Source organism: Cyanistes caeruleus, unplaced genomic scaffold (genome assembly GCF_971803275.1).
Source record: "Cyanistes caeruleus unplaced genomic scaffold, bCyaCae1.hap1.1 HAP1_SCAFFOLD_91, whole genome shotgun sequence".
Taxonomy (NCBI): domain Eukaryota; kingdom Metazoa; phylum Chordata; class Aves; order Passeriformes; family Paridae; genus Cyanistes; species Cyanistes caeruleus.
This window is the reverse complement of record NW_028255895.1, coordinates 1,517,487-1,545,196: the sequence shown is the minus strand read 5'-3', so window position 1 is coordinate 1,545,196 and position 27,710 is coordinate 1,517,487. Positions and strand designations below refer to the sequence as shown.

The window sequence follows — 27,710 nt, the reverse complement described above, 5'->3', positions numbered from 1 at the left end:
CCCACAAAATCCCCACAAATCTCCACAATATTCAAGGAAAATTCATCAAAACTCTTAAAGTCTCCTCAAAATCCCACTAACATCCCAAAAACATCCCACCAAAATCCCACAAAATATATCCAATAACCCACAAAATTTTAGAAAAATTCCACAAAATTCCAGAAAAATCCCACAAAATTCTGTCAATCTTCTCAAAACCCTTCCAAATTCCAGAAACATCCCACAAAATTTCCTCCAATTTCCAAAAAATCTAAGAAAATTCCAGAAAATCGAAAAAAAACACCACACTATTCACTAAATGTTCTGAAGTCCCTACCAAATTCCAGAAAAAGTCCCACAAAATCTCCACAAATCTCCACAAAATTCAAGGAAAATCCATCAAAATTCTTCACGTCTCCTCAAAATCCCACAAACATCCCAAAAACATCCCACAAAATCTCTTCAATATTCCACAAAATTGCAGAAAAATCCCACAAAATTCCCTAAATCTTCTCAAAACCCAACCAAATTCCTGCAACATCTCAAAAAATCTCCACCAATTTCCACAAAATCTAACGAAAAATCCCAAAAATTCTTCAAGTCTCTCCAAAATCCCTCCAGATTCCAGAAAAAGTCCCACAAAATTCCTTCAATCTTCTCAAAACCCTACCAAATTCCAGAAACATCCCACAAAATCTCCTCCAATTTCCAAAAAATCGAAGAAAATTCCAGAAAATTAAAGAAAAACCCCACACTATTCCCTAAATGTTCTAAAGTCCCACAAAATTCCAGAAACATCCCACCAAATCTCCACAAATCTCCACAAAATTCAAGGAAAATCCATCAAAATTCTTCACGTCTCCTCAAAATCCCACAAACATCCCAAAAACATCCCACAAAATCTCCTCAATATCCCACAAAATTCTAGAAAAATTCCACAAAATTCTGGAAAAATCCCACAAAATTCCCTAAATCTTCTCAAAACCCTACCAAATTCCAGAAACATCTCACAAAATCCCCACAAATTTCCACAAACTCTAACAAAAATCACTCAAAATTCTTCAAATCTCCTCAAAATCCCTCAAGATTGCAGAAAGAGTTCCACAAAATTCCCTAAATCTTCTCAAAACCCAACCAAATTCCAGAAACATCCCACAAAATGTCCACAAATCTCCACAAAATTCAAGGAAAATCCATCAAAATTATTCACGTCGCCTCAAAATCCCACAAAATAGCAGAAAATTGCACAGCATTACAAAAAAAATCCCACAAAATTCAAGAGGCATCCCAAAAAATCTCCACAAAATCTAAGAAAATAGCACAAAATTCTTCATGTCTCCCCAAAATCCCAGAAAATTCCAGGAACATCCCACAAAATCTCCTCCAATTTCCAAAAAATCTAAGAAAATTCCAGAAAATTGAAGAAAAATCCCACACTATTCCCTAAATGTTCTGAAGTCCCTACCAAATTCCAGAGACATCCCACCAAATCTCCACCAATTCCTACAAAATTCCAGAAAAATCCCACAAAATTCACTAATTCTCAAAATTCCACAAAATGTCCACAAATTTCCACAAAATCTAAGAAAAATCCCTCAAAATTTTTCAAGTCTCCTCAAAATCCCAGAAATCCCACAGAAATTTCCACAAAATTCCATAAATATCCCACAAAATCTACTCAATATCCTACAAAATTTCAGAAAACATCAAACAAATTCCAGAAACATCTCACAAAATCTCAACAAATTTCCACAAAATCTAAGTCTGTCAAAATTCTTCAAGTCTCCTCAAAATCCCACAAAATTCCCTAAATCTTCTCACAACACTACCAAATTCCAGAAACATTCCACAAAATCTACACAAATCTCCACAAAATTCAAAAAACATCCCACAAAATTCCCTAAATTTTCTCACTATCCCACAAAATTCCAGAAACATGCCACAATATTCCTTAAATCTTTTCAAAATTCTACCAAATTCCAGAAATATCCCGCAAAATCTCCAGAAATTTCCACAAAATTCAAGAAAAATCCCTCAGAATTCTTCAAGTTCCCTCAAAACCCCAAAAAATTTTTCAAACGTCCCACAAAATTCCACAAAAAATCCCACAAAATTCCCTAAATCTTCCCAAACCCCTACCAAATTCCAGAAACATCCCACAAAATCTACACAAATGACCACAAAATCCCATAAAAATCCCATGAAATTCCCACAGCTCCTCAAAATCCCACAAAATTCTTGAAAATCCCCACAAAATTCCAGAAAAATCCCACAAAGTTCCCTAAATCTCCTCAGTATCCCACAAAAATCCAGAAACATCCCACAGTATCTCCACCAATTTCCACAAAATCTAAGAAAAATCCCTCAAAATTCTTCATGTCTTCTCAAAATCCCACAAATACCACAAAAAATCTCACAAAATTCTGTAAATATCTTACAAAATCTACTCAATATCCCACAAAATTCCAGAAACATCTCACAACAGCTCAACAAATTTCCACAAAATCTAAGAAAAGTCCCTCAAAATTTTTCAAGTCTCCTCCAAATCCCACAGAATCCCAGAGAATCCCACAAAATTCCAGTGAAATCGGATGAAATTGTTGGCATTCAGGAACACAGATGATTTTTCCCCATGGCTGCTGTGGGGAGTGTGGCCATTATCTGAGCACAAAGCTGCAAGCTGCTATCTTTCCCTGCCTTTAGTGGCAGCCTGTGGTGAAACTGAGCAGCGGCACAAAGTGCAGGCCAGGCAGGGAGCGGCCTGGCCCGGCAGCCCCGCTGTGCAAGGCCCAGCCAAGCCTCTGAGAAGGGGCTCCTGGCACTTGCCAGTCTCCATCCTCCCCGGGAAGCGCAGAGCTGCGGCCAGCCCCGCTCCCCTCCCGTGGCCTTGGCTGGCCTGGGGGGAAGGAGGCTGAAGCCGAGCCCTGCTACCTCTTCAAAAGGCGCAAAGCAAAGAGAGCCAAGAGAAATTGCCGGCCTTAGGGCTTCAAGTGCTGTTCCCAGCTTGATGGCACTTTGCAATGGGCAAAACTGCTGGCACTTCTCAGCAATGGCCTCTTATGGGCCAGGAGAAAAACTCCTCTCAGCCTCCAGCAGCTTCAACTTCCTTAGGTGCTTCTCTTGGTTTTCTGAAGTGTCAGTCCATCAGACGTAACATTTTGAGAAAATGTAGGAAATTTTGTGGGAATTTTGTGGAATTTTGTGTATTTTTTGTGGAATTTTGTGGGATATTGCAGAGATTTATGGAATTTTGTGGAAGTTTGTGGGATTTTGAGGTGGTTTAGGGAATTTTGTGGAGTTTTTCTGGAATTTTGTTGGACTTTGAGATAATTTACAGAATTTAGTTAAGGTTTTTTGTAGGGTGCATTTTATGGACTATTTGTGGAATTTTTCAAAGTTTTCAGGGATTTTGTGGAATTTTCTGAAATTTTGTGGGATTTTGAGGAGAGTTCAGGAATTTTGAGAGAATTTGTTGGATGTTGTGGGAATTTGAAGAGATTCAGGGAATTTTGTTGGGTTTTTTGTGGAATTTTGTGCATTTTTTCAAGAATTTTGTGGGATTTAAAGAAAAATTAAAGCATTATGGGGTTTTTCCAGTACTTTTTGTCGAATTCTTCTGCAATTTCGAGGATTTTTTCTGCAATTTTTGATATTTAAACAAAGTTTCGGGAATTTTGTGGGATTTTTGTGCCATTTTGCGGGATTTTTGTGGGAATTTTGTCAGATTTAACTGGAATTTTGTGGGATTTATTTATTAATGGAGAAGACAATGGATATTTTGCCAAACCTCCTTTCAAACAACAATACATCAATCAGCACAACAGAAAAGAGGAAAAGAAAATCTTCCCCAGTTAGAACAGAGCCAGAGTCCCACCATTTTCCCCTCCACTTTCATTTCTTTTCTCCATTTAGAGGCAAACCTTCCATCTCCAAAAGCTTCCATCTCTCACTTCCTGATGCCGTTTGCCACCCTTTAGCCTCGACCCCCACGGATCTGAGTGCTGTCCATGTGGGGCTGGGGATGCTCAGCCTGGAAAGAGAAGGGGCTGGGGAGGCCTCCCTGCAGCTCTAGGAAAGATGGGCACAGAGAGGAGAAGGCTTTCAACTGCAGGAGTGAGATTGAAGTTGGATCTAATGCAGCTGCTCTTTTCCACTCAGGCTGCTGGGCCACTGGCCCAGGCTGGGCACAGGGGCTGGGGATGCTCCATCCTTGGCAACATCCAAGGCCAGCTGGTAGCAGGGCTCTGAGCAACCTGTTCTGGGGGAAGATTGCTCAGCTTGGAACAAGATGGTCTTTAGGGTCCCTTCCAAGCCCAAGCACCCAGGGATTCCATCATTCTAGCATCTCCCTTGTCCACTTCAGCCTGGGCCTGGGCTCCTGGCACTGATGTCACAGTGCACGCTCCAGCTAGAACTTCCAGCATCCAGCAACGGCCACAACACAACCCTTGGCTCCTTGTGTCAGCACGCTCTTCACCCTGCTCCAGGCCTACCCCTGTCACCTTGTTGCCACCTGTTCCCTCATACCCCCAGCAGTCCCAAAAGCTCCCCGTTGAGTGCATTTTGCTCTCCATCCCTGCAGGATGTCTGCATTTGCTCCAAAGAAGGTATGGTACTATTCCACGGAGGTGGACACCCCGCAGCTGCCTGGCTGGGCTGGAGCTCTGTGGGATAGTGTGGGAAAGGGACCCCACTGGGAGATTTTGCTACCTCTGCAGGCTGCCACAGACACAGAGGAGGAGATGGAGATGGATGTGAAAGAGATGGAGGAAGAGATGGAAGTGGATATACAGATTGATACAGAAGAGGACATGGAAGTGGATGGACTGGAGACGGGAGAGGAAGAAATGGAGGTGGACATGGAAGAGCACATTGAGGAGATGGAGATTGATATGGAAGACGAGGAGGAGGACATGGTGTTGGGATGAAGAGCGATGCCAGCAGCAGAACAGGCAGGTGCTCCCCACAGGCAGAGTGGGTCCTCTGCTGCCAGGCTGGGGCTGGGCTGGGCACTCCCTGCTCAGGGACACGCTAGCCCATGCACTGGATTCTGCTGGCCATCCCTGGCCTGGCCTGGGCTTGCTTTGGGCCACGCAAGCCCTGTTCCAGTGCCTGGGCCACAGCCCCCAGCCCCAGCCAGCCTCACTTCTGGCAGCAGAGTCCCACTGTGCCAGCGTCCCAGCCTGGCAGCACATGGAACACCCCTCCATGTCTGACTGCACTGACTGTGCTACTTGTTTTTCTTCCAGGACTGAGGCACATCCTGGACACAGATGCCACCCTGCTGTATATACGTTTTACAGTTGTTGTGTTCTGATAGACGTTTTAGAGTTTGCTTAAGTGTTCTGTAAATACGTTTCATGAAGTTTTGTTAGACATGTTCTTAGGTAAATAGGTTCTATAGTTTATTGTTGTTGTTGTTACCAAGGCTTGGATGTCCCTGCGGGAGCTGGCACAGCCACCCCAGGAGTGGGCTCCCTGTGCACAGGGGGTCCCACTGACAGAGCTCACCCTCTCCTTGCAGTTTCTCTGCACACACTTGGTAGCTGGAGGGGCAAATCCCAGTGGGCCCTGTCCCATGGCATCCCACATGGGAGCAGGGCTCAGCCTCATCCATGGCTCTTCCCTGGCTAGCCCCAGGGCTAAGGAGGCTGCACTGGGCTGCGGGCAGCCTGCTTCCTGGGCACCCTGAGGGGCTGGAGCCAGCCTGGAGGGAGCCTCAGCACAGGGGCCTCTGGCCCACATGCACCAAGATTTCCTTTGGAAACCCCCTCTCTCACCACACTCTGCTACAAGCACAACATCAATTGTTCCTCCTAGTTAAAGGGGAGACCTTAATTGGCACAAATTTGTCCCTTGGACTTTCTAGCACAGCAAATGTCAGCGCTTGTAATCCCTGTTCTGCACTCCCTGCTCGGGCACCAAAACATTGGAACCTGCCAGAACATCTTGAATTAGCACCAACCTGCAGAGAGCTACAGGGGCAGAACCTACCCCCAACCACACAGGGACATTGATGGGCTGGGGCAGAGCTGAAACTAAAGTATTTTAATGCCAAGAGACAGGATTTCTTATTGCTGAATTCATTCTCCCAGGACAAGAATGAAAGCTTTCAGTCTCCTCACCTGCCACACGTCTATTGCCAAGGTTTGCTTCTGGGTTACGACTGATTTTTATTCATCGCTTCACAACTCTGATGCTCTTCCTGCCTAAGGTGCAGAGATGATATTTCAGCTATTTCAGAGCCAGGTGAGCTCAGCACAGCTTGTGCAGCACGCAGAATTTCCAGACCCACAGATTCAGGCCATGCAAACTGATACTTTTTCATCTCTGTGCAAAGATCACTGCAAGGATGTCATGATGTACCACACACTGCTCAGAGCTGTCCCTTCTATCCAGCTCTCCCCAGTCACTTCACACACTTCACTCCAAGCACTTTCTGATAGAGTTCAGTAGCACATGGGATTTCATCCTGGCTTTTCTTCCTTTTCTCCTGAGCTGTCTCCAGACACAGTGTGTGGGCACTGCAGCAGCATGAACGTGGCACCTCCCTGACACTGAGATTCATGTCACAACTTTTCATCCAAAGCAGCAAAGAAATGATTCCCACTGGCTCCCACACGGCTCCCTGGCAACTTTGTGCTGCTGCAGCTCCAGCACCAGCCCTGTGTAAGAGACGGTCCGAAGATTCCCTCATCTGTCTCACAACCGTCTCAAGGACAGAGACTGAGACCCTGAATATCACAAGGGACTTGGTTTGGGGGTTTGGGCCTAGCTGAGATGGATGTTTGCTCAGTGATTGTTTGCAGGTGGCTGCACGGTACACTGCTCTCGTTCCTGCTGGTGAGCAGAGGCTTGGTAACCTGCGCAACGGGTTTTCCACGACTCATGGCTCTCATTCCTGCTGGTGAGCAGATGTTTGTGCGTGGTACCCGGTGCAATGGGTTTTCCACAACACCTTGTCCTTGTTCCTGCTGGTGAGCAAAGACTTGCAAGACATGGATCGCTCTGTACCCTACACCTGCTCCCTGCGCAATGGAATTTCATTACAATGATCATCAATCTCATCTGGTTTTGGCCCTGCGCCCCTCGCTTTGCAAAAGACTATAAAATTATACCCCAAACTTACCTTCCTTTGAGATCTCCCCAACGGACAGAAGACTCTGCGTCGTTGGACGGCTGAGTGGACTTCGACGTTGGTAGCTATAATCCCCTTACTCTCTTTTCCTTATGCTTTGCTTTCTCTTTTCTTTCCCTCTATCGCATATTAGTGCTGATGAGCACTCAATAAACTGTGTTTTCTTGTTTAAGTCCTTGGTTTGCTGATAATCTTTTGTACTCTAAGACCGGCTAAAAGAACCACATCACGAATCCCACCTTGCGGATCGTGACATAAATTGGCGTCACGGACAGGATTCTGAGAGACAGAAGGGGTTGCAGGTTGTTGTGCAGTCTGTATCAGGGGAAGGACGTTTCGCTTCAGCCGCACCTAGCCTGCCACGCTGGTGAGCAGTGTCTAGAAAGCAAGGGAGGCGACTCGAATTTCTCGCAAACTGCACACGCCCAGGTGAAAAGCACCCCTACACTCATTTGAGGGCTCTGTCTTCAGAATTTTACACGGGATCTTTGAGTACAAAAGGTGGCTGCACGGTACACTGCTCTCGTTCCTGCTGGTGAGCAGAGGCTTGGTAACCTGCGCAACGGGTTTTCCACGACTCATGGCTCTCATTCCTGCTGGTGAGCAGATGTTTGTGCGTGGTACCCGGTGCAATGGGTTTTCCACAACACCTTGTCCTTGTTCCTGCTGGTGAGCAAAGACTTGCAAGACATGGATCGCTCTGTACCCTACACCTGCTCCCTGCGCAATGGAATTTCATTACAATGATCATCAATCTCATCTGGTTTTGGCCCTGCGCCCCTCGCTTTGCAAAAGACTATAAAATTATACCCCAAACTTACCTTCCTTTGAGATCTCCCCAACGGACAGAAGACTCTGCGTCGTTGGACGGCTGAGTGGACTTCGACGTTGGTAGCTATAATCCCCTTACTCTCTTTTCCTTATGCTTTGCTTTCTCTTTTCTTTCCCTCTATCGCATATTAGTGCTGATGAGCACTCAATAAACTGTGTTTTCTTGTTTAAGTCCTTGGTTTGCTGATAATCTTTTGTACTCTAAGACCGGCTAAAAGAACCACATCACGAATCCCACCTTGCGGATCGTGACACCCTGGTGCACAGCAATTTCAGGAGGAGACACACCAAAGGAATCAGCCATTCCCAGAGAAGAAACATCTGTTTGCATGGCCCAAATCCCCACAGCACCGCAGACTGTGCTGACCCTGCACACTCTGCATTTGCACTTCAGCCTCCGTGCCTCACTTTTCCTCTCACTAAAGTCCCCCCAGTTTCCCTCATGCTCACATTCCCAAGAGAATTCAAAGCAGCATTAGGAGCAGGGAGAGATGATGGGAGCTGTCCCAAGGCTCAACAAAATTTCTCAGGCCTGACAATTCTAGTCAAGGACAGAGGAAAAACCTGCATGGAAGAGTTGTGAAATCAAAGCAGTCATCAAATTTAGGTAGAATGAGAGAAGCTGAAGAGGTTTTCAGTGTTTGCAACAAGATTAGCAGCTCCAGGCACAGGAGGGATGCGACATTTTCCCCACTGTAACAACTCTGGGATGCAAATTGCATCTCAAATCCTTCTCCCCAGCTCTGGGACTTGTTCAGCCCCCAACATGGTGCTGAATTTTTCAAGCAAAGTGGAAGCTGGTCAGAGAGGTGGCTTGCAAATCCAAATCACAGAGGACAGCTTGGAAGCAGCAGCCAGAGCAAAGAGAGGCAGAGCCTGGCCCTGGGGTGCAGCACAATGTTGTGGTTTAGATTTGCTAATTTCGTTTCCCGGCCAACGCACCAAATAAATGTCATGGTTTTAAAGCAGCAGCTAAAAAATTACTAGAAAACTCACTTACTTCTTGCTGTGAGATGTGGATTAGAACAAGAGCAAAACAGGCTTAAAACTTCAAAGGAATAAATAAAGTTTATTAACAAAACTACAAGAATAAGATCACCAGAATAAACTTCCAGAACAACCCTTTTAACCCCCACTACCCAACCATTCTCTCGTTCACATGACAACATAGAGACAAAAACTTTGGAACTTTGGTGTTTAAAACAGTCCTAATTCTTGCAAGACTCTTTTCATCACCGTTTGTAGAGAAACAGAAGTCTTCTGCTAATCTATGGAGTTGTTCATGAGAAAATTATTTCTGTTATAGTTTTCTATTTTCCTGATGCCAGCTGCCCAGAAATCTGTCACAGTTCACTCCTCCCATTTCACATCACTCTGAGGTGTGTATGGGTCAATGAGTCTAGGGGTGTCATTTTTAAGGATGAGTTATTCAAAGGCAAAAGTTCTCTTCATCTGTCTCTGTGAGCTTCCCTGGAAACAGAAGTTTTCTCTTTGCCTCTCAAGGCCTCAAATTTTCAAGTATTACTTCTCCCCTCTGTGTTCCAGCACTTCACTGTATCACAATTACTCCACCTCTTGCTCAAAATCCACACTTTGAACACTCCATTCCTCCCAATAATCTCTGTCATGAATTAAAGGAGTTTTTTCAGGACACTATTGTCCATCTCCATAGCTTTAACAGAAAAATATTTCAGCTTAATTAAAGCATCTCCTTATTTTCTACCTCTTCAGAAGCTTAATTCTTTTCTTTACTGTCTCTAATAGTTTATAAAGTCTCTTTACATGTTGATTCCTCTCTTTTTCTCTCTCTGGGTAAAAGGATTAATCTGCAAGTCTCATCTGGGTAATGAAAAGGTTAAAATCTTGCCCAGGCTTTGTAGATGGTTCTGTGATCTCTGCCGGAGCAGCGGCTGGAGCTGTGTGCGCTGGAAGATTCTTCATGGTTGCTCTGGAGAGTGTGGTCACTGTCTCAGCCCGCCGCAGCTCAAGAGCTTTTTCTTTCTTTCCTGGGCAGTCTGTGGTGAATTCAGTCCCAGCAAAAAGTGCAGCCGAGCCAGGGAGCGGCCTGGCCCGGCCAGAGCCCGGGGCAAGCCCCGCAGGCCCCATCTCCCGGCCGGGAGCCGCGGCAGGCCCAGCCCAGCCCCTGCCCGGGCCGCATGGGCTGGGCCGGGGACGGGAAGCCAGCTGGAGCTCAGTTACCTTTCACAGCCAGCAAACCAAGAGACAAAGAAATTCCCAGCCTTAGGGCTTAAGCTGCTGTTCACAGCTTGATCTCACTTTGCAGTGCTTAAAACTGCTGTCAATTCTTAGAAATGGCCAGCTGTTGGCTAGGAGACAAACTCCCATCAGCCACCAGCGATTTTTACCTCCTTAGGTGTTTGACTTTGTTTTCTTTAATGCCAATCTATCACAACACCGTAGGACAGCCTGGGCTGGAGAGGGCACAGCGATGGGCAGCAGCTGCAAGGCCCTGCCAGAGGCAACTTGTGCAGCCTTTGGCCATGGCTGCTGGGCCTGGGCCTGAGGCCAGCAGGGGACAAGTGACCCTGGCAGCCCTGGGGCCTCATTGCCTCCTTGTCCCTGCCCAGCAGCCTGGCAGGGGTCGCCCCATGGTGCTGCCCTTGGCATTGCACATCCCCACATGCCAGTGGTCCGGGAAGAGCCCTGAGCAATGAGGGAGGGACAGCATCTGCCTTGCCAGGGGCTGGGGCTCAGCCCTTGGCCCTTGGCATTCCTGAAACACATCCAGCTTTGCTCAGCACCACAGACACCTTTCCCTTGCTTGTCCCCAGCTGCCATCAGGGCCTCCAGTGTTCTGCTCTGCCTGGAACCTGGGGACACTTTCTCACTCGTGTCTCTCATTTCAACTACAAGAAACTTCAGTGTTTCCATCTGACTTTGAGCTCTTGAGAAGTTTCTGGAGCACACTCTGAGGGACTGAGTGTGATGCAAAGAGCCCCAAAGGCCCGAGAGGGTGATGAAAGTGCTGGTGCTGTGTCTGTGCTGCTGAGCTGGGCCGGGCTCCTGGCCCAGAGGCAGCTCCTGGCAAGGGCAGCGCTGCAGAGAGACAGCTCTGGCCAGGAGCAGCTCCTGAGCACAGCCCAGCAGGGCTGGGGCCCTGCCAGGGCAGCTCAGGGACACGAGCAGGCCCAGACAGAGCTGCCAGGGGCTCAGCACTGGCAGGGGCTGTGCGAAGTCCCAGAGGGGGCTGTGTCACAGTGGCACCTCTGGGGCTGTGTCCTGGAGCCCCAGAGCAGCTGGGATGTCAGAAAGGGGCTGTGTGACAGCTCTGAGTGGGTTGTGTGAGGTGACAGATGGGGCTGGGACATCACAGAGTTTGTTGTGTGAGGTCACTGAGCAGCTACAGCATCATAGAGGGGATTCTGTGACATCACAGAGCAGGCTGTGACATCACAGAGAGGACTGTGACATTAGACATTAGATACATGACATCACAGAGCAGGCTGTGACATCATGGCATGTCTGTATGACATCACAGACCTGGCTGTGAGATCAAAGTGTGTTCTGTGACATCACAAGGTGTCTGTATGACATCACAAAGAGGGCTGAGTGACATCACTGATGGCCTTGTGACATCACAAAGCTGGCTGTGACATCACAGAGGAGGGTGTGAGGCCATTGAGCACACTCTGCCTTCATAGAGGGTGGCTCTGTGACATCTGAGAGTGGTTTGTGACATCAGAGTGTCACTGTGTAGCATCATAGAGCAGGCTGTGACATCACAGTAGACTGTGACAATATCTGCTGTCTTTGTGACATTACAGTCTTCTGTGACATCCCTCCACAGCTGTATGACGTCACAGGATGACATCCCAGAGTTGGCTCTGTGACATCACAAGGGCTGCCCAGAGTGGGCTGTGACATCACAGGGGGCAGTGTGACATCCCAGGTGTCTGTGTGACATCACAGGGGCAGTGTAACATCCCAGGTGTCTGTGTGACATCCCAGGGAACTCTGTGACATCCCAGGTGTCTGTGTGACATCACAGGGAGCAGTGTGACATCACAGGGGCAGTGTGACATCACAGGGGGAAATGTGAGGTCACAGGTGTCTGTGTGACATCACAGGGGGCAGTGTGACATCACAGGGGGCAATGTGAGGTCACTGGGGAGGTCACTCCACCCCAGCCCCTCTCACAGTTCCCCCCAGAGAAGTCCAACGCTGCTCCTGCACAGCGGGGTCCCCTGTCCCCCCGAGTTCCCCCACCCCTGGTGCCGCAGCCTCCCCCAGAGGATGTTCCATCAGATCGACCCCAGAGCCTGACACAGGGACGGGGCTGGGGCCGTGGAGGTGGGACAGGGGGACAGGGACCCCCAGGAGCATCCCTGTGTCCCCCAGGGCCAGAGCCTGGGCCAGGGCTCCTTCACCCTGTCACCAACGAGGGCTTGAGAGCGTTTGAAAAATCCCCGGCAAGGGAGCAGCAAAAACCAGATTTAATATTGACAGCAGCACAAAGTTCCTTGGCAAGAGTCACTCTGTAACACCTTGGGCAGGAGCTGACCTGGCTCTGTCACTTTGGGCTGCACCAGGAGTGGGTCACAGCCCAGGAGCAGGATGAGCCCAGCTGTGACTGGAGCACTCGCTCTGTGGCTTTTGGCTGTCAGTCTGCGCTCTGAGGAGACAAGGATGAGAGGGAGGTCTTTTGCATGGGATAACAGAGGATTTATTGCTCTGGGGAATCTTGGGGGCAAAAGACAGAAAATGCGAGCGTGCAACAGCTGAAATAGGGAGGTGGTTCAAAGGGAGGGTACAAAGCATCAGCTAATCAGAGATATCCTGGGGAGGGTAAAAGGCAGGGTTCACAAAATCATCCTCCAATGAAGGAGGTATGGGGGGAAATTGGGTCACATGGACTAATCAAACATCGAAATTTAGGGGATTTCTGAAGTGGAATTCCAAGCATGCAGTGGGTCTAAGGTAGAATTTACAGGTGACTCAGGGTAAATTGACCAGGTGGTGTGGGAGGGTCTCATTTGGACCAAACCTTCAACTGGGGCAATGACAGAACATACCATGAACAAGAAACACACTGCAACAACCACCCTTTGTCCTGTTGTGGCAGGCCCCACTAAAACCTTTATCCACCGTTGCATTTCCAATGAGCCGGGTTTCCATGGCAATTGCCAGGACAGGTGACCCAGGTGTGGTGTCCCAGTGAGGGTTGCCATGGAAACAGGTGGCAGCACTGACCCTTTCTGTCTGGCTGAGCTGACCTTTGGCCCTGGCAGTGGCGTTTGCTGCTGGTTCCACGACGCCTGACCAGCCAGCGCGGCACAGGGCAGGTGGCCGTGGCACAAGCCCCCAGCAAGGGATCCCCTCTGGCTCTGGGCAGTGACAGCAGCCCTGAGCAAAGGGCTGGCACAGTGGGGTCAGTGCAGTGTCCATGGCAACAGCCCCTTGCAATGGCCCAGGGCAGGTTGGGATGATAATCCACCCTCACATCTGGCCCAGGGCAGCTCTGCAGTGCCCTTCCCCACAGCCTGGCTGCACAGAAGCACTTCCAGGGCTCTCTGCATTTCCCTTCCCTCACTCTTGCCTCACTCACACACCTCCCAACCACCCACTTGGTGCTTTCAGCTGCAAGGAGTTCAAAGCTTGTCTGTCCTTCAGCAGCTGCTCTAATTCTGCCTTCACCCAACTCTGGGTTTGTGTTTATTGCAGAGCTTCCTGTGTGTCTGAAACATTCCTTGCCTGGTTCTGCCTTGGGGAAGGGGAACCTCCTTGGTGGCACCTTGGGCTGGCACACACTTGAGGAGGGTGTCTGTTTTCCACGGGGAAACTCAGCAGTTTTAGACTGCTAAAATGAAAGAAGAAAACCCCTCTTTGCCTGAGTGCAACCAGTTGTGTGAGCAAAGCAGATCCCAGAGGAGTGAGGAGAGACAGGATGGGGCTGGGGAATGTGGAGCAAGGTTGTCCACACTGGGTCAGATCTCAAGACAGAGCTTCTCTGACCTGGCCAGACCTCCTTAGGAGAGACCCTGGATCAATAATGATCACTGAATGCTGCAATCACCTCTGCTCTAAAGTGAACAGGAATAAAAGACACCCTTTAAAATAGGAACACATATTTCCTAGAAGTTCTTTGAACTATTTCTCCATAACTATTGCAGGAAACTTTCCTAAGAACTGCACCAGACCAGAGGGAAATCAAGGCACAGCCATGGTTTGTTGGGACTTGCTTGATCCTAATGAGCCCCGTGGTGCATTTGGAGCTGAGCCCTGGAACCTCAGGGCCTGAGAGGAGATTGCACAAACCTTTCCAGGAGTCCAAGTCAGAGGAAAATATCCAAAGTTTCTCCAAAGATTAATGGGTGCCACTGAGGTCCATCCCCAGCACAGGCTCCTCATGGACTCCTTGGAGGAGAGAACTGGAGGCCAGGATTGCACAGAAACCTCTCAGAGACTCAGTGTGGAAAGGACAATCCAAAGCAGCTGAAAAAGCCCTGAGTATCTCAAAGTATTGATGAGCCCCACTGAGTGTCAATGCAGAGCTCCCAAGGGACTCGTTAAAGCAGATAATTGGGGCCATGATGGCACAAACTTCTCAGAGATTCAGTGTGGGAAAGAAAAAGGAAAGTACCTTAAGAACCTGAAGTACCTTGAAGCATTAATGAGCCCCACTGAGTGTTGTTACTGACAAAGCCTCTCAAGGGACTAATTACAGCAGATAATTGGAGGCCAGGATTGCACAAACTCTTAAAAGACTCCAAGGCAAAAGCCAAAGTCCTTTGAAAAAGCTGCAGTTGCTGGGAGCATGAAGGAGCCCCCAGGGCCATTCCTGAGCAAGGCTCCCCAGGGACTCCTTCCAGCAGATCCCTGAGGCCACTGGCATGTGGGCTAGGGGGGATGCTGAGGGCAGGCCAAGGGGGTGACAGTGGCCAGCCTTGCTGGGGCTGTGCCAGGAGGCCCCAGGGCCTCAGGACAAGGTGTCTCCTCACAGCCCTTGCTGGCACAGAGGCTGCTGTGGCCCAGGGCACCAAGATTTGGCTTCTCTTTGTCCCGACCTGTCATCAGTGCCTCCAGTTCTCTGCTCTGCCTGGGGCCTGGGGACACTTTCTCAGTGCTGTCCCTCAGTGGGACCCATTAAAAGGAAAAGAAACTTTGGAGTTCCATTCTGACTTGGAGTTCTTGAGAGCTTTCTTCCCCTCCCTCTCAGGGACTGATGTTCAGGGCCTCAGCACAAAGCCCCAAGAGGCTCATTAAAGTCCTGCTGCTGTGTCTGTGCTGCTGAGCTGGGCCGGGCTCCTGGCACAGAGGGCAATCCTGGAAACCAAGAAGAGTTTCAAAAGCACATTTCTCTTGCTGAGCAGCTCTTCTGCCAGCCCAGCAGGGCTGGGGCACTGCCTGCAGCCACCCCAGGCACAGCCCAGAGGCACAGAGAGCTTCAATCAGTCAGGGCTGGGAAGGTGCTGAGAAGTGGCTGGGGCAGAATCCCTGCCAGCCCTTGACACAGGAAGCCTCTGGCTGCAGGACAATGCAGCTGCAGCTCCTGGAGGCATCTCCTGAAGCTGGAACATGCCAGTGCCTACAGACTCTGTGAGTACATTCTCTGCCTGTCCCTTGTGCAGAGCAGCCAGGGGTGCCCAGGGCTGTCCTGCAGAGCAGGGTCCTGCAGCCCAGGGCGCTGTGCTGGGGCAGGGACTCTGCTGCCTGCCAGGGACAGCTCTCAGCCAGCCCGGGGAGCTGCTCCCAGCGCTGGGGAGAAGCTGTGGGGGGAAGGAGCCACCCTGAGCAGGGCAGGGGCTGCTGCTGAGAGGGGCTGTGTGGGGCAGGGCTGCTCCCAGCTCCAGTCCTGCCTGGACAGAGCTCCAGAGGACACTTCCCAAAGGAAGGTGAGACTGGGATTGCTGTAAAGATCAGGAGATTTCCTGAGTGTTTTCAGTTTCTTTCTTTAAGCAGGGTGGGAAAGTTGCAATGATGACAAAAGGATTTTTACTTTTTATATATTTTAAATATATTTTTAGATTTGTAAACTATTATTATATAGTTATAAAATCATAATCCTTAAGTAACTCTATTAAACTACTATTATATACTTCTATAACTATTATCCTGATTTAGCTCCAGTCCATTTCCTAACCTTTCTCTTAGATTTTAGAACAATAAAGTGACTTTCTAAATAGATTTCTGAAATACTATATAGTCTTATCATCAGAAAGAGGAGCTACTGGAAGAACATTTTGCTTTTTAACTGGAATGTGAGCAGTCATAACAAAAAGCGGGGCAAAGAAACCCTCGGACCTACTCGAATGGGTTGAGTCAGGGGCGTGTAGCTGGGGCAATGAATCTCCTATTGAATGTTTCTGTTAAATATCCTAATTAATCAACCTTCTTAAATTGTTGAAATAAGTGGCTGGGTATGCCACATCCCCACTGGGACACCTGGAAGCTTCCAATTAAACTGGTTTTTACTTTACTGTTCTAACACTGTTAAAAATTTGTGGTTTTTTTCTCTTTTGATTATAGACAACAGGGTGATGAGAGAAGCAGAAGAGGAATTGTAATCCCAGAATCACAGAACATTCTGAGTTGAAAGGGACACACCAGGATCAGCAAAGTAATGTTGGAACATTTACAGAGATGCCAGAATTGTAACTTTGGGTGCTCAGTCTCTCTGCTGGGAGCCTCCTAAATGGCCTAAATGCATGCTCTGATATTGTCATTGTTACCTGGGGCTCTCAGGGAGGCTCTGGCATCTGCAGCAGCTGAGTCAGGCCCTGCCCTTGGGATTGCTGCCAGGCAGGTGTGTCCATGGGAATGGGGTGTCCCAGCTTCCCTGTGACCTGTGGGGCTGTGGGCAAAGCAGTCCATGGGAAAGGGGAATGAGCTGAGCTGCCTCCCTGAGATCCCATCATGGGCACACCTGGGCATCTCCTTGCTGTGTCCTTCCAAGCTCTGAGCTGCCCTCCTGGCTGCAAATCTGTGCCAGAGCCTCTTGGACTTCCCTGAATGTCCCACGGGGAAGGGCAGAGATGTCACAGCTGAGGAAATGCTGCTGGCTTTGCCAAGGGAGCCGTGAGTGTCCTTGGCAGAGGGGGGTGCTGAGACCTTGCCCAGAGACCTTTAGAGAGGGTGAGACATTCAGGGATCCCTCTGCCCTGGGCAGGGTCTGGTTTATGCCAGGGTGACACAGGAGTGTGATTGTGCTCTGATTCCAGCCAAAGGTGCAAAGCCAGGGCAGTTGGGAACAAGCCCATCCAGTCCCTCACCTTCCCAAAGCCACAGGGAATCCTTTGCCTCTCACATCTCTCAGTGGCAAACTCTGAGTGCAGCAGAAATGCTGGGGATTTCTGACCTCAGAGAACCAGGAATGATGTGTGGGCAGGAGAACAATTCCTAAAACCATCTCCTGCCATACTTCAGAATTGTGTGTGCAGGTGCTACCAAGCCCTTCTGCTTTAGGAGTGATTCCCCTGACAAATCCTGAATTTCCAGCCTTGTTCCTCTGCCATATGGCCACAAACCCAGGGCAGCAGGGCAGGGATGGCTCCTGGAGAGCCCCCAGGCACAGGCCTGGCTGCTCCTGGCACACTCAGCACAGCTGGAGCTTAGGCAGGGACCTGGGTGAAGGTTTTCCCAGAGCAGGAACAAAGGTGAGTCCCAGCCTCTCCTGACTTGTCACTGTCCTTTATCCATGAACAGGTCCCCATGTGCAGCCACAGCAAATGTCCAACAGCAGCTCCATCAGCCACTTCCTGCTGCTGGCACTGGCAGACACGCGGCAGCTGCAGCTCCTGCACTTCTGCCTCTTCCTGGGCATCTCCCTGGCTGCCCTCGTGGGCAACGGCCTCATCATCAGCGCCGTAGCCTGCAGCCACCACCTGCACAGCCCCATGTTCTTCTTCCTGCTCAACCTGGCCCTCACTGACCTGGGCTCCATCTGCACCACTGTGCCCAAAGCCATGCACAATTCCCTCTGGGACACCAGAGAAATCTCCTACACAGGATGTGCTGCACAGCTCTTTTTCTTTATGTTCTTCCTTGGATCAGAATATTTCCTCCTGACCATCATGTGCTACGACCGCTACGTGTCCATCTGCAAACCCCTGCACTATGAGACCCTCCTGGGCGGCAGAGCTTGTGCCCACATGGCAGCAGCTGCCTGGGCCAGTGCCTTTCTCTATTCACTGCTGCACACGGCCAATACATTTTCCCTGCCCCTGTGCCAGGGCAATGCCCTGGACCAGTTCTTCTGTGAAATCCCACACATCCTCAAGCTCTCCTGTTCACACTCAAACCTCAGGGAACTGGGGCTTCTTGCAGTTAGTGCCTGTTTAGCACTTGGCTGTTTTGTCTTCATTGTTTTCTCCTATGTGCAGATCTTCAGGGCTGTGCTGAGGATCCCCTCTGAGCAGGGACGGCACAAAGCCTTTTCCACCTGCCTCCCTCACCTGGCTGTGGTCTCCCTGTTTGTCAGCACTGGCACATTTGCCAACCTGAAGCCTCCCTCCATCTCCTCCCCATCCCTGGATCTGGCACTGTCAGTTCTGTACTCAGTGGTGCCTCCAGCCCTGAACCCCCTCATCTACAGCCTGAGGAACCAGGAGCTCAAGGCTGCAGTGTGGACACTGATGACTGGACAATTTCAGAAACATTAAACTGCTGGCCTGTTTCTGCAAATCACTTGTAATAAAAGTCATCTTTGATAGTTTTTGTTTTCGTTTTGGAGATTCTTTTTCTTTGTTTTACGTTTAAATCTTGTCCACAAATAAATGTCATTGTTTGTGCCATTTCTCATTTTGTTTCTCTCCACCTTCCCTGTGGCCACACACTGTGTCAATGAGGGGCTGAGCTCTTGTGGCTTTAAATGAACTAAAGGTTCTCCCAGCAAATTTTTCTCCAGAGATCTGCCTTTTGTTCCCTTCTCTGGAGCTGCAGCAGCAATGTCTGTGTGTAGAGCTGGGGACAAGTCAGGGGTGGCACTGAAGCTCTGCTCCTGCTGGCCACACCATTCCTGATCCAGGCCAGGGGCCTCCTTGGCCACCTGGGCACACTGCTGGCTCATGTCCAGCCTGCTGTCCATCAGTGCCCCAGGTCCCTTTCTGCCTGGCTGCTGTCCAGCCACTCTGTCCCCAGCCTGGAGCACTGCAGGGGTCATTGTGGCCAAAGTGCAGGACCCGGCACTTGGACTTGTTAAACCTCATCTTGTTGGGTTTGGCCCCTGGATCCAGCCTGTCCAGGTCCCTGTGCAGAGCCCTCCTACCCTGCAGCACATCAACACTCCCAGCCAACTTGGGGTCACCACGGTTCTATGGGGCCCTGGAGTGTCCCAATGGTCTCCATGATTCCATGAGGCCTCCCAGGGTCACAATGTCCCTTTGGTTCCATGGGACCCCTTGGTGTCACAAAGTCCCGTGGATCCTTGGGCCCCGCAGTGTCACAATGGCGCCTTGGTCCCCCAAGGCCCCACAGTGTCACAGTGGATCCTTGGTTCCATGAGGTCTCACAGTGCAGCAATGCTCTCCTTGGTTCCACACTGTCACCACTGGGCCTCTTGGGCACCATGGTGTCAAACATGTTTCCTTCATTCCATGAGTCCCTGAGGTGCAACACTGGCCCCTTGGTTCCATGGGGCCCTGCAGTGTCCCAGTGGCATGGGCCTCATGACACGAGGTCCTGCTCTGTTGCAATGCTCTGCATGGTTCCACAAGGCCCTGCAGTGTCACAGGGGCCTCTTGGTTCCATGAGCCCAAGAAAGAGGTGGCCTCTGGAATAGTAAAATTGATCAACAACCTCAGAGTGGCTGAGGATCCCTCACCATCACAACAGGAATGAACAGGATTGGACACAGATTCCTGGCTGCCCCAGCTTTGGGATGGTCCCTGGACCTGGAGTAGGAGCAGCTCTTGAGGGCCCCAAGGCCAGGGCTGTTGTGCTGGCCTGGGCAGATGGGATGGCAGGAGGGGCTGCAGAGTTCTCAGCACCTCAGGGAGAGGGGAGCAGGGCACCCAGGGAGCCTCCTTTTCCCTTGGCCAAGCACCTTCCCCCATGGCTGAGGTGTTGCCTTCGGTGGCGTGGTGACCTGGTTCAGGAACGGCACCGTGACCAACCCAAGGTCGCTCGGTCCATGTGCTCGCAGACTCCAATGTGGTGGATGGCAAATGGCATTTATTGGTAAAAGATACATCATTCTATAGTATGTGTCCATTACATCACTTCCGTCTGCTTACATCATAAACTAAACTCTGCTGGCTATCAGGAGAGGGGCCCTATCTTCCCGTACAGCGTGATATCTTCCGACTGCCAGACCGTAACTAACTACATTTCCCCCCTCCCTATGCACAATTACCTTGGCTAAGACATAACAGTCTTAACGTTCTTAACATCTTAATAATCTTAACATCATAACAATCTTAACCAGATAACAATCTTAACATACTAAAAGCATCCTATTTTTATTCTATGCTTTATAACAATTACAAACTCATATTAAAAGCATAAGGTATGTTAAGCAAGAGATAACCGGGGTGTAACTGGGAATAGCTAAAGGGAATTTCAAACAAGAACATTTTTAAAGCAATTGCTGGCATTCTATCAACATGATGCTAACTTTCTCTAGGCGACTTTTAACAAATGACACAAGCTTATTCAATATACAGGGTCCAAAAATCAATGCTACCACAATCATTATGACCGGTCCTGCTAAGGTAGATATGAGTGGCCAGCCACAGTGAATGGTCAAACCATGATGTAAACCAATTCTGCTGTGCTTCCCGTTCTCTTTTCTGCTTTTCTAATCCTTCTCGTAATCTGGCCGTGGTGTCCCTCACTATTCCTGTGTGATCTGCATATACACAACATTCTTCCCTCAGTGCAATGCATGTCACAATCCGCAAGGTGGGATTCGTGATGTGGTTCTTTTAGCCGGTCTTAGAGTACAAAAGATTATCAGCAAACCAAGGACTTAAACAGCAAAACACACTTTATTGAGTGCTCATCAGCACTAATATGCAATAGAGGGAAAAGAGGAGAAAGCAAAGCCTAAGGAAAAGAGAGTAAGGGGATTATAGCTACCAACGTCAAAGTCCACTCAGCCGTCCAACGATGCAGTCTTCTGTCCATTGGGGAGATCTCAAAGGAAGGTCAGTTTGGGGTGTGATTTTATAGTCTTTTGCAAAGCGAGGGGCGCAGGGCCAAAACCAGAGGAGACTGATTATTGTTGTGTAAAAACACTCGCTTGCGGTGAGACTTCTCCAGGGTCAAGCTGCTCAAGTATAAGCAATTTATTATAAGGGTAAAAAGAGGGGAGACCCGTGTCCGCCACCAGCCTCGGCGTCCATGTGGTCAGGAGGAGGAGGGAGAGAGCGGGCAGAGCAGAGGAGGTTGGAAAAGGGGAGGGAGGGAGTAAGAGAGCAACAGAGGGAAAGGGGAGGGAGGGAGTAAGAGCAACAGAGGGAAAGAGGGAAAAACCAGAGGGAGAGAGCAGGAAAGACTAGTGAGAGGGGTAGGAGCAGGGAGAGGGGGCTGAGAGTTAAGAGTGGGGGAGAGGGGTAAAGGGGTAAGAGGTGAGGGAGAGGGGTTCAGAGGTAGGAGAGAATAGTTAAGAGAGCAAAGTTCTTGTTACAATCCAATATATCTTTTTCTATAATGAATATTCTAATTCCCAGTAACCAATCACTATGAGACACACCCAGTAAAGAATTTACATACAGCCTATGAGCTTCCCTATATTAACATACAGTGTTGCATTTTAAATTCTACAAAGCTTTACAAGTTCTTTCCTTGCTTCTTGACCTTTGGACTTTCTATCAGCAGAAGGACATTGTTTTATCAACAGGGATTCTTCTCTAGCTGGCTAGGCTATTGTTCTTTGGTTAACCAGTACTCAGTATCCTATGACTCAAAGCAGACTTTCCTTGCTACTTCGATTCTAGCCTTCATATTTTAGAATCTTCTGCCAAACAATCACATTCATAAGGGTTCCCTGTTTCACCCTCCCCAACAACTGATGATCATTGTGATGAATTCCATTGCGCAGGGGGCAGGTGTAGGGTACGGAGCGATCCATGTCTTGCAAGCCTCTGCTCACCAGCAGGAACGAGAGCCGTGAGTCATGGAGATCCCGTTGTGCAGGTTACCATGCACAAGCCTCTGCTCACCAGCAGGAACGAGAGCAGTGTACCGTGCAACCACCTGCAAACAATCACTTGGCAAACATCCACCTCAGCTAGGCCCAAACCCCCAAAGCAAGTCCCTTGTGATATTCAGGGTCTCAGTCTCTGTCCTTGAGACAGTTGTGAGACAGATGAGGGACTCTTCGGACCATCTCTTACATGGGTGACAAGGTGGGAGTTGCAGCTGAAGCCTTTCCTACATTCCCAACACTCACAGGCCCATTCCCCACTGTGGATCATCTGGTGGCAGATCAGGCTGTTGCTCTGGCTGAAGCTCTTCCCACACTCCAAGCACTTGTAGGGCTTCTCCCCATCCTGAAGCTGCTCATGGACCACCAGCTCAGAGCCCCAGCTGCATCTCCGGCCGCCTTCCCAACACAGGGTGGGTCTTTCCTCTTCAGAGTACCCTGGACTGGGTTTGGAGCCCCTCTTCCTGTGGGATCTCCAGGGTTTTTCTACCCCATTAGATACTTGTGCCCTGGAGCTGCTCAAAATGGCCGCTTCCATGAGGTTCTGCCGTGGGGATTTGTCCTCCCTGGTCTCCATCCTCAGCTCCTTGTCTGGGGGAGGAAGGACAAGGAGAAGATGGGATTTGCCTCCGTGCCAGAGGGAAGGGGAAGGAGATCCCCCCAGTGCGTCCCCGGCAGGACGGCGTTGGCAGCGGGGTTGTCCTGCAGCCGGGGGCCAGGCTGGGCTGGGAGATGGAGCAGGAGTGAGGGGGAAAGGGGCACTGACTTCCTCCTCACCTGCCTGGCTGTCCCAGGGCATCTTCCTCTTCCTCACAGCCTCCTCCTCCATCCAGTTAAGGTTTGGGAATGGGAAATCCTGGTTTGGGGAAAAATACAATTCATGAGCACATTGGATTAGGGGGTTCCTCCTGCCCAAGTCCATCTCTAGAAATCACAAGTTATCCATAAAAACTTCCAAAACATCAAGGTTCAGCCCTAAAAATGCCTCTCAGGAGTTCTCCATCTCTGGTATCTCCCCTTTGGTGTTCAGGGGTTCCCTCCTGTCCCAGCTGCTGGGAGTCATGCTTGTACTGGGGGGTCCTCCGTCTACTCGATCCCATCCCTCCTCAGGCTGCTGGGAGTGCCAGGAATCCAAAAAGTTCCCCCCATTTCCATCTCCCCACTTAGGGATGCTGGGACCCCCCAGCGTCCCCCCAAGGGGCATTTTCCGCTCAGCTTTGCAGTCCTTAAGTCACAAATATCCCCTCCCCAAAAACCCAACCCAGGAACCTCCCACAATATCTGGGCTGAGTTCCCCCTCCCCAGTCACCTGTGGGATGGGGGGTGATGATCCCACTAGTGGGGGACTGTGAATTCCGGGAGTTCTTGACCTCTTGGTTCCTTCTCCTTTCCCTGATCCTCTTTTGTCCCTCCTCTTCCTGTTGAAGTTCATTTAAACAATTATGGTCTGTCCCAGGGGAAGAACTCACCCTTGGTGTTGTATAAGGTCAGTCCCTACCTAACCTCCCTTTGCTTTTCCCTATTCCATTGGCTGTAACCCCCCTGTACCCCCTCACCACCCCTCCCCCAAGTTTAAGAGATAGCACCCGAGGAATCTCAGCCTCTTCCTTGCCCTGGGTGATCCACATGAATAAACCCAGGACCACGTCTCGTAAGTCTGAGCCTTCTTTACCTAAAATATTTTAGGTCCCTGTTGTATATATTTTGAGACCCCTTCCCGCCCGTGTTCTGTGAAGGGCGGACACATCCCCATGGGCGACAAGAATGAAGGGGTTCGTGGAGTATTTACAACATCTTCCTCCCTCTCCTCCCCTTCCATCCCTTTTCTTTCTCCTCCCTAACATCAGCTCCTTCTCCTGCTTCCATTCTTTCTCATTTTCTTTCTTCATCCCTCCTGTTCCATCCCTCCTCCTCCTCCTCCCCCAGGAGCAGTGACACCCTCGGTGCCCCGTTCCCAAACCCCTCACAGCCCACGGCAGGAGCGGGGATGGAGCCGGGACAGATCGGGATGGGCAGCGCGGGGCTCTCCGCTGCTCCCACCCGCTGGGGACGGGGGGAACCCGGCCCGGGGAAAAGGAGAGGGAAACTGGGAAAACTGGGGGCTGCAGATCCAACCTGGGGCTGGCTGGGGACCCTGGCTGGGGACTGCCAGCCCTTGGGGCTCCTCTGGGGAGATGCGGGAGGGGGGAACACAGAGAGGGCTGGGGGATTCCAGGAGTGGCAGCACTGGCAGGGACTGGTTTGTACTGGGATCATCCTGGCCGTGGCTGGGATTGCACTGGCTGTGTACTGACATCATACTGGGATCATACCGGGAGCAGCTGGGCCCATGCCAGGAGAGACTGCAATCACACTGAGGGAAACTGGGATCATACTGGCAGTGAGTAGGAAACTGCAGGGAGCAATTGAAACCAGGTTGGGGGCAAATGGGATATAATGGCAGTGACTGGGATCATGCTGGGGCTGACTGGGAGCACCTGTGAGCAACTGGGGTCATGCCAGGAGCAACAGGCAGGAACTGGGAGTGACTGGGTGCATGCTGGGGGTAACTGGAAGCAACAGGACTTATACTGGGATGAACTGGAATCATGCAGGAGGTGACTGAGATCATACTGGCAGGGAGTCCAGCTACGCTGAGGCTGACTGGGAGTGGTTGAGAGCTGGAAGGAACTGGGATGGACTGCCCTGTGCTCCCCAGAACACCAGTATCACCCCCATATGTCCCATAAGTCTCCCCCAAACTCTTCAGGATCCCCGAGTGCCCCCTCAGTGACTGTTTGGGACCCCCCAAAGCGTCCCTGGATCCCTGAATGCTCCTGACTCCACAGACGCCTCTTCCAGCCACTGCTGGGAATTCATCTCCCATCATCCCAGAACACAGTTCCACGCCAAAACCTCCTGCCGTGCCCCACGCCCTAAAGAGCCCGGTTAGAGCTCCCCAGGTTCCCCCAAGTGCTCCCGAGCCGTATACATTCGCCCCGAGGACCTGCAGCCACAGCTCGGATGCAAAAGTGTTTCCCAAGTGCCTTCCCGCACCGCCAAACCCGCCTTCCGAGCCACTTCCGGGACTACAGCTCCCATCATGCTCCGCGGCGCCCATAGAGCGCTATTCCAGCCGGGACTTCATCTCCCGTCATGCCCCACGCCTCATCGGAACCCATTGGAGCTGTGCTTACAAATCCCGTCATGCTCCGCGGGCCCATTAAACCCTATTATACCGGCGCCTACAACTCCCATCATCCCCCGCGGCCCATAGATTCCCGGTTATAGCCCCCCAAGTGTCCATCCGGACCCCGAAGGGCCCCCAGATTCCCCTCCCTGACCTCCAAGTGCCCCCCTAGACCCTCAAATGCTCCCCCAGACCCCGAATTGTCCCACAGAATCCCTAAGTGCCCCTCCAAGTGCCCACCCGGCTCCCCCAAGTGTCCTCCAGACACCCAAGTTCTCTCTAAATTCCCTTCCCAGACCCAAAACTGCCTCAAATGTTACCCGGAAAAGTCTCCGTGGACCACAAAGAGGCCCCTTTTGTGTTCCCTGATTTTCCTCCCTGTTTTCTCAGACAGTTCTCCCCTGTCTGAGAAAATGATAAAAAAGATGATTAACGAACTAAAAATAGGAATAATTTGCATAAAGAGGGAGAAATAGTGGTCAGTTAATTAATGAAGGGAATTGTGGTACTTAAAACCAAAGACCAGTAATGTTTTTAGTTGCTAAAAATGTATCAATTATTTTATATAAATATTAAAATTAGTTTATAAAAAGATAGACTAATATTATTATAAAAATTAAAATTTTATTTTTATTTATCTATTAGATTTTAATTATAAAGAAAAATTGATAAATGTTTTCGATGTTTTGGGATGTCAGTCCCAGGTGGGTGATGTCAGACATGCTGAGGCTCGGGGTGAGGAGCAGGTTGTCCAAACAGGGGCAGCCCACAAGGGGCTCATTCTTCTCCATGACCAGACCACCTCAGGAGACATTCAGCATCAAGATCACTTGGGGAATGCTTCTGTCACCTCTTCTCTCAACTAGAAAATAGAAAAATACACCCTTGATTTAAATAAAATAAAAAACATGGTGGATTTTCAAATCTTCCTCCTTAACAGAACTCCAAACTGACTCCAAGCAGCTGCACAAGCCTTGGACTTGAAGACAGTGGAAGGAAGAGAAAGAGCGCCCAAGGCTTTCTGTATTTTAATGAACCCCAGGCTGGATTTGGGGCTGAGTCCAGGACCCTCAGGCACTGAGAGAAGGTTGAAGAAGCTGCTTAAGGAGTCAGACGCAAAACTCCAAGTCCCTTGGAGCATCCCTGGGCCCCACTGACTGCCGGCTCCTGGCACACTCAGCCATGGCATGGTCCAGGCTCACGCTGGGACACCTCCTGCACCAAAATTCTACCCTGGCAGGGACTTTTCTTTCTCCTCCCCTCCAGGCTGAACCTGCCAAGCCGCACTTTGGGGAGGTTTCCTTCTCTTGCCACTGCCAAGGAAAGCTGTATCTCCTGCTGTTCACAAACAGAGAAGGGCTGCTGGGGGATGTGGGGGTTGGAGGCTGCCTGGGGTGCAGTGACCATGAAATCATCGAGTTTTGAAATATTCTGTGAAAGAAGGAGGAGCATCAACAAAACTCCTACACTGGACTTCCAGAGGGCAAATTATGGCCTATTCAGGATGGTTCTTTGGTTGCTAATGAATCAGGTACAGATTTTTTTAAGGGTAGGAGTCCTTAAACAAAGGGGTCCAGGAAGAACTGACATACTTCAAGAAAGAAATCTTCATTCCTTATTGGGGTGGATATGGTTACCAAAGATGAGGAAAAGGCTGAGGTACTCAACACCTTCTTTGCCTCAATTTTCAACAGTAAGACAGGTTTTCCTCAGGACAAGTGTTCTCCTGAGCTGGTAGATGGGGACAGGGAGCAGAACAGCCCCCTGTAATCCAGGGGGAAGCAGTCAGAGACCTGCTGAGCCACTCAGATGCTCACAGGTGGATGGGATCGGATGGGATCCATGCTAGGGGGATGAGGGAGCTGGTGGATGAGCTCCCCAAGCTGCTCTCCATCATTTCTCCTCATCAGTCCTGCCTCACTGGGGAGGTCCCAGAGGACTGGAGGTGCCAGTGTGAGCCCATCCCCAAGAAGGGCTGGCAGGAGGCTCTGGGGAACCGCAGGCCTGTCAGCCTGAGCTCGGTGCATGGTGAGGTTTTGGAACAGACCCCCTTGAGTGCCATCACACAGCACCTCCAGGATGGCCCAGGGCTCAGACCCAGCCAGCGTGGCTTTAGGAGGGACAGGTCCTGCCTGACCAACCTGATCTCCTTTTATAACCAGCTGACCCGCCTGGTGGGTGCGGGAAAGGCTCTGGATGTGTCGAGCTGGACTTCAGCAAGGCCTTGGACACGGAGAGCCACAGCATTCCCTGGAAAAGCTGCAGCCCACGGCTTGGACAGGAGCACTCTTTGCTGGCTGCAGAACTGGCTGGAGGCCGGGCCCAGAGAGTGGTGGGGATGGTGCTGCATCCAGCTGGTGTCCAGTCCCTGGTGGTGTCCCCAGGGATCTGTGCTGGGCCCAGGCCTGGTTAATATCTTCACTGAGGGTCTGGCTGAGGGGGTCGAGTCCAGCACTCACAAATGGCAGATGACACCAAGCTGGCTGCAA

The 27,710-nt window shown here is 50.2% G+C and overlaps 1 protein-coding gene and 2 long non-coding RNA genes across 3 annotated transcripts; 2 read left to right on the top strand and 1 right to left on the bottom strand.

Moving 5' to 3' along the window:
* Nucleotides 1–4,425: 4,425 nt before the first annotated feature.
* LOC147646596 (uncharacterized) lies at nt 4,426–4,926 on the top strand. Its single transcript, XR_015281845.1, has 2 exons — nt 4,426–4,586; nt 4,698–4,926. It is a non-coding gene; the product is annotated as an uncharacterized LOC147646596 (long non-coding RNA).
* A 9,637-nt stretch (nt 4,927–14,563) lies between these two features.
* LOC147646595 (olfactory receptor 14J1-like) lies at nt 14,564–18,699 on the top strand. Its single transcript, XM_086873233.1, has 3 exons — nt 14,564–15,505; nt 16,436–16,531; nt 17,612–18,699. Exon 3 carries the CDS (start codon nt 17,635–17,637, stop codon nt 18,565–18,567), a length of 933 nt encoding a protein of 310 aa, XP_086729359.1. The 5' UTR covers nt 14,564–15,505; nt 16,436–16,531; nt 17,612–17,634; the 3' UTR covers nt 18,568–18,699.
* Nucleotides 18,700–20,057: 1,358 nt separating this feature from the next.
* LOC111946085 (uncharacterized) lies at nt 20,058–25,101 on the bottom strand. Its single transcript, XR_015281836.1, has 4 exons — nt 25,039–25,101; nt 23,362–23,470; nt 22,830–22,908; nt 20,058–22,643 (listed from the first exon to the last, which is right to left on the bottom strand). It is a non-coding gene; the product is annotated as an uncharacterized LOC111946085 (long non-coding RNA).
* Between the last annotated feature and the right edge of the window lie 2,609 nt (nt 25,102–27,710).